Source organism: Myodes glareolus, chromosome 24 (genome assembly GCF_982192425.1).
Source record: "Myodes glareolus chromosome 24, mMyoGla1.1, whole genome shotgun sequence".
NCBI classification, from domain to species: Eukaryota; Metazoa; Chordata; class Mammalia; order Rodentia; family Cricetidae; genus Myodes; species Myodes glareolus.
In genome coordinates, this window is record NC_142049.1 from 3525588 (window position 1) to 3538015 (window position 12428).

The window sequence follows — 12428 nt, forward strand, 5'->3', positions numbered from 1 at the left end:
TTCTGTGTAGCTCCTCTGAGAGGGCACTATTTTCCAGTTGGCAACATCTAAACACATGGTTGAGATAAGAATAAACAGCTGGTTGGCCTCTGAAGGCTGCTCACAGCTGCCTTGGGAGACGGTGCCCCACCTACAGCAACAGGGGAGTGGGCTAGAAGATGTCCCGAGGCTTCTGGCCATGATGGGCTCAGCAAACGAGCCCCCACACTGGAATCTCATGGCATGGACCTTTTGAAACTGCCCAGTGGGCACTAAATCTACTCATTTTAGTGGAGGAGGCTACAGGGCCTTGGTTTTATTTTTGCAGCTGACGGCAGGGCCTGTGAGCAGCGAGGTATGGCATTTCTGCTCCTGGCGAGCCCGGGCATACAGGAGAGAGATACAAATCTTAGCGCAGAGCCGGCTGAATCTAGCTTTCTTCCATCTATCTTTGCACCCTTGGGATGTCGCCTTGGCATTCCTGAAAGGACGTGGCTGTGAGGATTTGTGGTGACACTAGCATGTGCGACAGCACAGCCATGGAGCAAGAGTTCCAGAGGTCCTCTTGTTTTCTTCCTGCCTCCCACCACTTCCTGCCACTCCTTCTCCCCTCCCCCCCTCCTTCCCTTTCTCAGCACAACTTCCAGGGTCCTAACCGCTTTTGCTATCTGAAGACAACTGAAAGAGAATCGGGATCAAGGTGAAGGAATTTGCTGGGCTATTGCTCCTCAGACATCTTGTTGGGCATTATGACTACTGACTGCCCACTGCTGAAGCTCCTGGGAGCCTGTTCTAACCCAGAAGCAGGAAGGGCGGTCATCCTGCCAGGCACAAGATCCTGGCGAGGCAGCCAACTTTGGTTTCATCCCTAAAGACAGCAGTGAAAACAGTTACCAGAGGCGACCTCTCTGCTGGGAGACAAAAGCATGAGGCCAGCTGGGCAAGGTGTCACACACCTATGATGCTGGGTATGGTGTCGCACACCTACAATCCTAGCACCAGGTCATGCTGAATCAGGAAGCTGGTGAGTGCAAGGCCGGTCTGTGTGACACAGGAAATCTGAGGTCATTCAGGGTTACAGAGGGAGGCCCTGCCTCAACCAGTCAAAACAACCACGAGGCCGAAAACCAAGTTTTGACAAACATGGCAGCAGCCCAACCTTAGCGCCTCTATTTTCATTTTAGATTTCAGCGTAACGGCAGCGGGGCGGCCAGATAACAAATGTATATTCTACTTTTCTGGCACACGGTGTACTTTAGCCTGTCACACACCACCAGAGTGCTTCCTGAGGACCGTTCTATTTCTGTAACTATGTTTCAAGCTTGGGTTTTGCACACTCAGATCTTCCAATGTTCATCTAGGTTATAGATGGCCACTGAGGTCTTACAGCCCCATTAAGCCTTAGGTGGTTTTGACCTGAAAAGAGGAAGGAGGGAAGAAAGAACATCCATGAAGGAAGCCGCTTCTCTGGTTCTGCTCTGCCTCTGCCGACGTGTGGAGCCTGTGTTGCGGATACTTAGGGAAGGCTTACCGAAGGCTTCTGACAGCCCGAACACCTTCTGGTTGTAGACATCTGTCTTGTCCCAGATGAAGTAATAGGACAGGTCTGGGGCTGCAGCAAACCACTTCCGGAAGAGGCGACCCTCAACCGCCACCATGAGGTGGACCTTCATAAGGTTGAAGGGGATGGTGGGGTGTGTGAGGCTGATCCTCAGGACAGACTTGTAGCCAGGCGTGCGGCTGCTCAGATAGCTCAGCCGCATCTTGCAGCCGGCAATGGTGATTTCCTCTTGCAGGGCCTACAGCACAGACAGAGCACAGCAGGGGTTGTCACTGGAGGTCATGGGGGGAGGGAGGTGACATCAAAGACCTGTGGACTTCGGGTGTTCAGGGGGCACAGGAGGAAGCGGAAGGGAAAGAGGTGAGGAGGAGAAGGAAGAATAGCAGGAAGAAGAAGATAAGGAGAGGTGAGCAAAGGGAATGAGGAAGGAGGAATAGCTCTCCAGGGTCAGTTCCTACACGGTGTACCTGCATTAACAAACTCACCTCCATGAGCCTTAGGATCCTCCCCTGTGTAACATGGATGAAGATATTTTATCATGACCCTGATAACGTACATGGGTTACTCAGCAATGCACACCTTCAACTCATTAGCTATGTCAGTAGGTCAAACACAAGAATCTGGGAATCCGCTCTTCCTTACTGGTAAGGCCACACATGCAAAGTGCCTGGCCCATCACTGCCATCAGACAGGACAGTGGTATGGCTGGTACCTACGGTACAGAGAGCAGCGATGCCGTGAAGACACTGACCTAAACTGCAGTCTGAGTCTGGTAGATGGTTTCTGTCTGAAGCGTTCTTAAAGCGAGATATAGTTTCAATGTGTCCTTTCCAGGAAGGCCAACAGAGAGCACACAGGGCTGAACAAACACACCATCAGGCAGTGCTTGAGAGCCTGGCGAGACCCTGGTCCAGTGTCCCAGTGCGTCTCCAGAGGGCTCAGGTTGGCCACATGGAGTTTCAGTGCACACTGGCTCCCAGGTCCAGTGCCTTTCCGATGAGCAGAGGAGGGAAGGCAGCAGGCTCAGACTGAAGGGGGACACAGTCGGTGGATTCCAGACAATCGCCCACAAGGCAAACGCAGGGGACTGTCATCGACTTGATGCTCTGGGCTCTTTCTCAAGAAGGGAACATTAAATCAACTGAGCCTAACATGTCCATTCGAGGGATGACGGCTATATTCACCCTCTGTTTACAGAGGAACTGGGCCTTTTTCACCCTGTTTTTCCCATAGAAGGGTGGAGACATTTTGTCTGCACTCCTCTCTTGAACACAGGAAATGCTATAGATTGGAATTAATCCATTGCTGTCTTCCCAGGCCACAGTTTGTAGTTCCAGGCGAAGTAGGCTACACACCCCGGTGGGCCACGGGCGGCACTTGAGTGCTGGCCCTGATGCTCTCATAAATATTTCCCTTCATTAATGCGCCCACCACAGTTTCCACATCCCAGCACTTGTGGAGGTTGACCAGCAATGGGGCTGGGAAAACAAAGAGTTTGTTTTATGTGTTTTGCAGGGCTGACAATAAGCAAGGGTTGTGCCCCCACCGAACCTGTAGGCACCCGGCTCAGGGAGCACTACAAGGAGGGGATGACCTTGAACCTCATTTGTTCCACAGTCCCCGCTCCTGGGAAAAGATGTCTGACTAGAACTGAGCCGGGGTTGAGTAACAAATTACTTCTCTCCAGCAAGTCCTGTCTCTGCTGACAAGCATTTCATAGAAAGGTCAGCCTGGCCATTGAGACAGGAGACAGGCCCTGCATCTCTGAGAAGGAGTGAGCTTTCTGCCCAGAGTACAGTGAGGATTCAGGAATGGTTGTTTCCTTGTTGGGGAGTGGCACTGGGAGCTACTCAACAGGGCACACTCAGGGAGATGTGTTTGCTCACCCAGATGTGAAACACACACACACACACACACACACACACACACACACACACACACACACACACACACACACCTATAAATGCTCTGTTGCACCAGCACCAGGGCGATCCATCAACAATCACTTTGCTGAAAGTCTCGTTAGGTAGGCAGGTGACCTGGGCCTCTCTGGGCTTCTGCCCTGCCATTTCCCCTCGTCCTTGGACCTTCTTTTCTGCCTGAAGACATCAGACTGGGAAAGGCAGAGGAGATCCAACCCGGGGGTGATGGAGGAGATTCAGCTCGGCATGGTTTTGCTTGGCAAAGAATTGATCTTCATTTTCATCAGATTAAAATACATTTTTCTCAATTACTTCCCTTTAATGATAATTAAGTAAAACATTTGCGTGTGTAGATCTGATCCAAAGCAATCCTTAATTGGCACGGAGGCAGCATGTGTTAAATAATCTTACTAATAATAAGAGCTAGAATTTATCGAGCACTTAGTAGGTGTCAGACGTTGTGTTAAGTAACCCATGTTCCATTTTTCTTATTTACTCTTTATTAAAATGCTTACTAGTTGGGATCCCATGGCTTAGTCCTGTGTGTAGAAACTGTTGCTATACTTTTAGCAGAAATACCAAGACAAGTAAAAATCTGAAAGCTAAGGATGAGTAAGGCAGGGTGGCCAGGGCGGCAGAGCAGAAAGAACCAAGGAGTTTGTTGTAAGGCTTAGCGTGCTGACAGATTGTAGGCAGGCATGTAAAGTGGCCCTCATAATCTGATGCCATGTCCACTATGGGGTTTGGCCTTTGGGGTCTTGCTCAGGCCGCTAGGGGGACTGTCCTGGTTTCTATTGTCTCTGGGGTTGTCCTCTGTCCCCAAATAAAATAAAAGAATGGCCTGACATCATCAAGAAGCCTGAGTACCTGGATTTCTGGGACAATGGGGCCTTTCTCAGCACAGGAGCTGGCGAAGGACGTCAGGGGGGATGGCGACACCACGGGGTTGGGGCGGGCGAAGTTGCTCAGGTCGCAGCTGGGAATCTCGTTCTCCTCGTGTCTCATGATGATGGTTTCCATGACAAAGAAGCGGTCCCAGGGCAGCCAGAGGGTATGCTCTTGCGTGATGAAGGGTGCCCGTTCGAATCTCAGGACGATGGAGATGCCGCCGTTCGTGACCAGGTCAAAGCTGCAGGTCGGAGGACAGCAGCAACAGGAAGAAGAAGAGGAAGAAGAGAACGGTGAGATTGTGAAGGGTGAGAAGGTTACAGGAAGGGGCCGAGTCCTTGGTTGAGGGCCACTCTAACATTCAGAGACTGGACTGCAGCCACAAACAGTGACAGTGACTCCAGCAACCGCTAGCCGTTGCTGTAAAATGATTGGCGGGGGTGGGGTAGTTAGACATTAAAGCACAGCAGCAGGAGCTGCCTAGCAGGACCCAGGGCAGCTGGGGAGCCCCTGCAACAGAGCTCCTGGTGCTGCTGCTGTGAGGAGCCAGAGCACACTAAGGAGCCAGCAGAATGAGATTCAGCAGGCGCTACCTGGGCACTGGGAGCCCTGAATCCAGTCCTTACTGCCACGAGCTACGGTGTGGCCACGAGTAAATCTGCCAGCCTCTCTGAGCTTCAGCTTTCCCATCTATAAAAACCCAAAGTTTCGTGTGGATTATTTTTCTGTGTGCGTGTGAGCACATGTGTGTATGCTTGTATGCACATGTGCAGTCTGTGTATGAGTATATATGGAGATCACAGGTAGATATGAGTGTCTTCTTCAATTGCTTCTGTACATGAAGGGGGAAGAGAAACTGAGTCACAGAAGAGAGGAGCGGAGTGGGTCAGATGTTCCCTGCTCACATACAAGAGGGAGTTTCAGACACTATGGGAACAAGTGGTAGCTTTTCCATACGTTATGGTGTCTATGTTGGAAAGAGCATGCTAGCCCCACGATGCATCAGCGAGGACTGATTTGAAATGACACGTTCTGGCTGTGTCACCATGTGGGAGGCTTATGCAGGAGAACCTCCCCCTGGGCACTTAATGCCCTCATGAAGCAGTACATATAATCAGCATAGCACAAACAGGGAAATCATAGCCCAGAAGGCCAAAGAATGGGTGACTGCTAAAGTCACTGCATGTGGGATTACTATGGCATGTTTCGTGGACCTAGTCTAAGCAAGCCCAGAGGTGCCTTTTGACTGACAGTTGGCTCTTTATGTGGTAAGTGTCATGGCAAAAAGAGCAGTCTGGAAAAGCTCCATTTTTGATGACTGTTCCCCTGTGGGTGGGAGCATTCTAAGAATATCCACGGCTGAGGATACCCACAGCTGCCATTTCTGTGCTATCCAAAACCCGAGGACAGACGGAGTGAGCAGGGGAAGCTCCTTCCTGCCCTGGTGGGTGGCTGCTGAGGGCCTTCTGAGCAGGAACTGTGCAGCAGGGGGAGCAGTGGCCTGGCCTGGTCAGTTTGCTCCCTGGGGGCTGGCCCAGGACTTTTCCAGCTGGGTCCTTCCCACTGCCACGGAGGAGGGGAGGCTCCTGGCGCCACGCTTGCCAAGCTGTCTAAGACACACAAACGAATGAGTCCTGCTTCATTATCACCTCGGCTGGGACATGCTCACATCTGATATTGGATTAAAGAGGCGCTAAAATCAATCAGGCTGGAGCATAATTTCCAAGGCAGAGTGAAGAAGCAACCTTATGGGCCCACGCTCAGCCAGATGGACTGACACCACCAGGTTCATTAAAAATAGAGGACTTATCACCACGGATGGGCTAAATATTCCACTTGCCTTCTTTTTTTTTCTAAAATATTTGTGCTACTATCACCTTGTTACTCAATGGTTCGTTATAATTTGTAGTCTTAACTTCCACTACTATTGATTGACTTTCTATGTTTCACGCTAGTGAATCCTAGTGTGTGGCAGGAAGCTGTGCTTTTTAAAATGCATACTACATGCTAGGTGATTCCCCACCCATTGTACTATCCTAGCCATTCCTCTGATTCTCCCGACCAGCTTATGAGGTCGAGGATGTTAGAATCAGGCTACAGATGAAGAAGCCGAGGGTTGGGCAGCAGTATTTGTCCAGGCAGACGCCAGTCACTGCGGGAGATCCAGGACATCCTGGAAACCCTAGCTTTACTTTATACTGTTGATGGGGTAAACCACTTCAGGGGAAATGCAAAGGCCAGGATTGGCTGTCACCAAAGTGGCTTCTGTTGAAGTAACTTCTAGGCGGTTGAAAGGAAGAATGTCACAGTATTCCTACGAGGAGTCACTGAGAAGACTACAGATAAGCTGCCCTGTGCTTATGAGAGAGCCTCCTGAGAAGAAAGTGCTTAGCTCACAGCTGAAGGGACAGAGGCCAGAGTTAGACACAGCTCACAGTAAGGCCATAGGTTGTAGAACTGTGTGGGAGAAGGTAGGCTGTCTGACCCTCTGTCCACATAACCAATCCAGGGGCCGCCATGTTGGAAGACCACAGGCCCCAACTCCCTGACCCACAACAGGTCTCCTACCTGCCATCTTGCCTGCTGATTGTGTACCCAAAGAGAGGGTTATTGATGAAACTGATGTTCACGCCAACCAGCGGGGTCCCATCCGATGTCATCACTTGTCCACGGATAACGCACGCATGCCTGAGGGAGGAGAAGAAGGAACAGCATGAAGTACCGTTCATGGTCAGCAGGGAAACCTCTGAAGTTATAGCCAAAAGGCTGGTCATTTAGACACACCTTACATCCAGGAGCCCCAGGTGTTCACTTCCGATAATAATCTGTCACCTCTCAAGGGATCCAAGTGTCCTTGAGAGAATCACTCTGGGGAAATATTGTCAGATATCATACTCCAATGTTATTTTTCTAAAGCCACGATTCACATAAGGAGAAAAAGCTGATCCCAGGGAACAACAGAGTATCGTTATGATGGGACTAGGTTCAAATCCCAGCTCTGCTACTTCCTAGATCTCTGAACTTGTGCAAGCATGTGACAGTTCTTTGTGCCTCATTTTTGTTTGTGTTTTCTGGTTTTCATCTTGGAACAGAGAAAGCAACTGTGCCTATCATCACGTTGCCGGAAGTGAGGATACAAGAAAGAGATTGGGATGGAGGGGTGCGCTTCCTTCCACCCGGCATTCGATAGAGAAGAACAAATGATGGCATCTCCTTGGGGTGTGTCCTTGGGAGCCTGTCCCCACTCCCAGCCCCCCCCCCCAACTCCCACTTGTTCCCTGTACTCTAGACAGTAAACCACGTACTTTCCCTGCATTGCCAGGAGAATACTGTGTGCTGCCTGTGTGTGCGATGTTCTCCCAGCTGCCTGAAATGTCACTTCTGCAGGTGCCCCCCAACATCCTCATCCCATTTCTGCAGTGCCCCCAACATCCTCATCCCATTTCTGCAGTGCCCCCAACATCCTCATCCCATTTCTGCAGGTGCCCCCCAACATCCTCATCCCATTTCTGCAGTGCTCCCCAACATCCTCATCCCATTTCTGCAGTGCCCCCTAACATCCTCATCCCATTTCTGCAGGTGCCCCCTAATATTCTCATCCCATTTCTGCAGGTGCCCCCTAATATTCTCATCCCATTTCTGCAGGTGCCCCCCAACATCCTCATCCCATTTCTGCAGGTGCCCCCTAACATCCTCATCCCATTTCTACAGGTGCCCCCTAATATTCTCATCCCATTTCTGCAGGTGCCCCCTAACATCCTCATCCCATTTCTGCAGTGCCCCCTAACATCCTCATCCCATTTCTGCAGGTGCCCCCTAACATTCTCATCCCATTTCTGCAGGCACCCCCAACATCCTCATCCCTCAACACCTATTTCAAAGGACATCTCTTCTCTAAAGCCTTTCTTGACGTTCCTGCTCAGAACTCACATCTCACTCCCTCCAACACTCAGACAGACACCTCAGTACCTTGCCTACTTCATCTCTCTTTCCCCTCCACCCAGATCTCAGGCTGCTTGAGGGCATGATGAGGCTTTCTCTATAGTGCAGTGCCTGGACCATAACTAGCAAGTACTCGGTCACAGTAAAAAAAACCAAACCAAACCAAACCAAACCAAACCAACAATAACAACAACGGGGGATTGGGCAAATAAACAGGATGATTTGCCATCGTCTAGAATAATGGTTGGCACGTTTTTCAGAAATGGGATCATTTTATAGATGATATTTTCTAAGGACCTCAAAGTAGGAAACAAACCAAAAGAAGACCTGCCCTAGATGCAATGGTGACAGAATCCTTCCTTCCTGTGGGTGGTTATGAAGGAAACTTGGTGAGGCCTCTGAGAACCATCCGGAAAGTTGCCAGGGTCCTTTTATTTTTATAAAGATGGTCTACCTTATTATTTGTCCGAAGTCACTGGGAAGGTAGTAGCAGAAGGTAGCTGGACTCTGGTCCTTACATTTCTAGACCTAAATTCATTGGTGTGTTTTCCGTGAGCAAAATGAATGGGAATGAAAGTGTGAGTTAATTCACTCCTGAGTGAATGCTCTGAGAGATCAAGGTAATATAGACATAGTCATTGCTGATATACTATGGACACGGTCATTGATGACACACTGTGCACATGGCCATTGATGGCACACTATGCACACAGACATTGATGACACACTGTGCACACAGACATTGATGACACACTATGCACACAGCCATTGATGACACACTGTGCACACGGCCATTGATGACACACTATGCACACAGCCATTGATGACACACTGTGCACACGGCCATTGATGACACACTGTGCACATGGCCATTGATGACACACTATGGTCACAACCGTTGATGACACACTATGCACACGGCCATTGCTGACACACTATGCACACGGCCATTGCTGACACACTATGCACACGACCAATGCTGACATACTATGCACATGTCCATTGATGACACACTATGCATACAGCCATTGATGACACACTATGCACACAACCACTGATAACACACTATGCACACAGACATTGATGACACACTGTGCACACAACCACTGATGACACACTATGCACATGTCCATCGATGACACACTATGCACACAGACATTGATGACACACTATGCACACAGCCATTGATAACACACTATGCACACAGCCATTGATGATACACTATGCACACAGACATTGATGACACACTGTGCACACAGACATTGATGACACACTGTGCACACAGACATTGATGACACACTATGCACACGGCCACAAATGCAGGTGCTGTTGCTCACATTCTCTCATACCCAGCTTCAGGAACCCTTTTGCTCCCCGCCTACAGAAGAGCTACGGATAAGGCCTGTGGGCATTCATGAGAAAAAAAAATCTCAAACTCTATCCCATCTTTATTAGACACCCAAATCCTTACTTCCCTCAAGTGATAAGCTTTTCTCTGTTTGATGAGAAAAGCAATTAACACCAGGCTTGCAAGCAGCTGGTCTCACTAGTGTCAGCTTGTCCTTTCTGAAGGCAACAACAACTACCCACAATGCACTATAAGCCTCACCCCTCCCACCCCACCCCCACCTCACCTCACCTCACCTCACTCTGCACACTCTGACTGGTGCTAATTCAGTCAGTGGTTTCCTTCTGAGGCCCTAGGTCTAAATGCAATTACATGGCAAGTCAGTTAAACAGGCGAGGCTCAGCTAAGACCTGCAGTCCTGTTTGGACGGTCTCTCAAAGTATTTACGTGAAATTATCTTTCTGCTAATGTGAAGAATTTATTCCATCAATTGTGTTCAGCTGGTACTGAGAGAGACTTTCTTTAATGGAGGACAATTGAATTTTGTATTGCTGGAACTTTGTCCTTCCAGTGAGTTACTACCAGATCTCAGCGCCTGATCCTGGCTACTCTCCAGCCTCCTGACATGCATAGCAACTTTGGATTCTGCCTGGACGGTAACCAGCCCTCTGAGGGTGGTTTCCTTCATGGGGCTTCCCTGGCTGCACCCCAAACCCCCATCCCCAACCCATGTGCCTGTAGACCGGCATCCTCTGATTGATCTCTCTTTGGGGGAATTTCCTGGTCATTGGGAAACACTCAAACAGCAGCGTTTGGCTATCGCTTAGTCCCCGTCCGGCAAACCAGAGCGGATGTAACGCTAGTGCAGGCTCCTGTGGATTGCTTTGGATTCTGGAGAAGATTAAGTTGACACGCCTGGCCCCACCAGGCCACTGAGGCCTCATGGTAGAAGACAGGTGTTTGGCTCAGAAACCAGGTCCTAGAGTAAAACACTTCCATCCTCCTTCTGTTTAACCTCGGCTTTCGGTTGTCAAGAAAACCCTGTTTAACGCTAAGACCTCCCCCTGCCACAAAGGAGATGTGGAAAGTCACTTTGTGGAGGCCTCTGTATGTGTCTCACGCTATGTGCTTTTGTCTAAGGAGGTTTGAAAAGAGCTGGGTTTCCCAACGATTGCTCCCTTTATGCAGTTATTGGGTGGACACGACCAGTGGGGCATTGGTAAACGTTTAAGGACAGATGAGAGCGGGAGAGGACAGAGAAGAGGAGAGCGAGAGACACAGTTGTCAAGAGTGGTATTTACCCATTCCTGTGGTGTAAACCTTCCATCATGGCTGCATTCAAGCTACGGACATGATGCCACTGAGGACAGAGTTGGGGAGAAATGCACAGTGGTATACTATTATGTGGTATTCCTAGCTCATGGTGCCATTAGTCTCAAATAAGCTCAAAAGCAATGATACTTATAAAATTCAATCAAATCCTAGGGAAGTGATAAGCCTTGAGTATTTATAACCCTTTGATATAATTCGATTTTATATAGTTTAGGCTTTTTAATTTAAACTGAAAATTTTGTTTTACGTGTATGAGTGTTTTGCCTGTATGTATGTCTGCACCACGTGCATGCCTGGGGCCCATGGAGATCAGAAGGAAATATAGGATCCCTTGAGACTAGAGTTATAAACTGTTGTGGGTACTCGGAATCAAACCTGGATCCTCTAGAAGAGCAGCCATATCTCCAACATGGTACAGTTTAATCTTTAATAATAGCAATTTAGCAACCAGCTTACCAAATTCCCAAACATTTAATAATTGGTTCTAGCTACTTGTTTGTTTTTGTTTTGCTTTGTTTTTATAGACAGGGTTTCTCTGTGTAGCCCTGGCTGTCCTGGAACTCACTCTGTAGACCAGGCTGGCCTCAAACTCAGAGATCCACCTGCTTCTTCCTCCCAAAGACATAGGCTATCACCACCAGGCTAATATTCAGTTCTCATGAGCCCAAATGAGTTGGTGTTTACATTCTCCTGGGACACTGACCTCACGCTGAAGGTAAGGCTTGGCGTTGTGGGTGGGGCTAAGATACAACTGCTGCTGCTTTGATTTTAAAACTCTATCTTGGCAAGAAACCACCGATCAGAGGTGAGGGTCATTGTCACTCTGGATTTCCCAGCTGGCTCATATCAAACCTATGTTAGTTAGTTTTCTTCCTTTTTTTTTTCTTTTAGTTGGATATGAACTGGAGTCATCTTGAAAGACAGAACTTCAACTGAAAAAAAATTGATTCTATCAGATTGGCCAATAGGCAAGTCTATGTGGGCATTTTCACGATGCAGGAGGGCCCAGATCACTGCAGGCAGTGCCACTCCTGGGAAGGTGGCTCCTTGGCTCTGTCAGAAAGCAAGCTGAGCAATCCATGGGGAGCAAGCCAGTAAGCAGCGCCCTTCTATGGCCTCTGTATCAGTTCCTGCCTTGAGTTCCTGCCTGAGTTCCTGCCTGAGTTCCTGTCTTGAGTTCCTGCCTGAGTTCCTGTCTTGAGTTCCTGTCCTCAAACCCTGCAAGGTAGATGATGATAGGCGTATGTAAGCCACATAAACACTTTCCTCCCCAAGTTGCCTTTGGTCGTGGCATTTTATAACAGAAATAGAAAGCAAGCTAGGACAACATCTCTTATTTCCTCCTTGGTCACTTGCTTGGGATGATGGAGGTGAGAGATCTTATTTTCTAGTCATCCTTTGAGTCTCTTGCACCGACACCACTTCTGTAAGGCTGTCACCAAGTCTTCTCGGTACA

General features: G+C 49.0%; 1 protein-coding gene across 1 annotated transcript in view; it reads right to left on the reverse strand.

Annotated features, from left to right (window-relative positions):
• The window catches only part of Tenm4 (teneurin transmembrane protein 4), a 699176-nt gene that overhangs the window by 61892 nt on the left and 624856 nt on the right, over nt 1–12428 (reverse strand). The window contains 3 exon segments of the mRNA XM_087901469.1: nt 1511–1778; nt 4330–4591; nt 6919–7038. Of these exon segments, the coding sequence (XP_087757595.1) occupies nt 1511–1778; nt 4330–4591; nt 6919–7038 (650 nt within the window).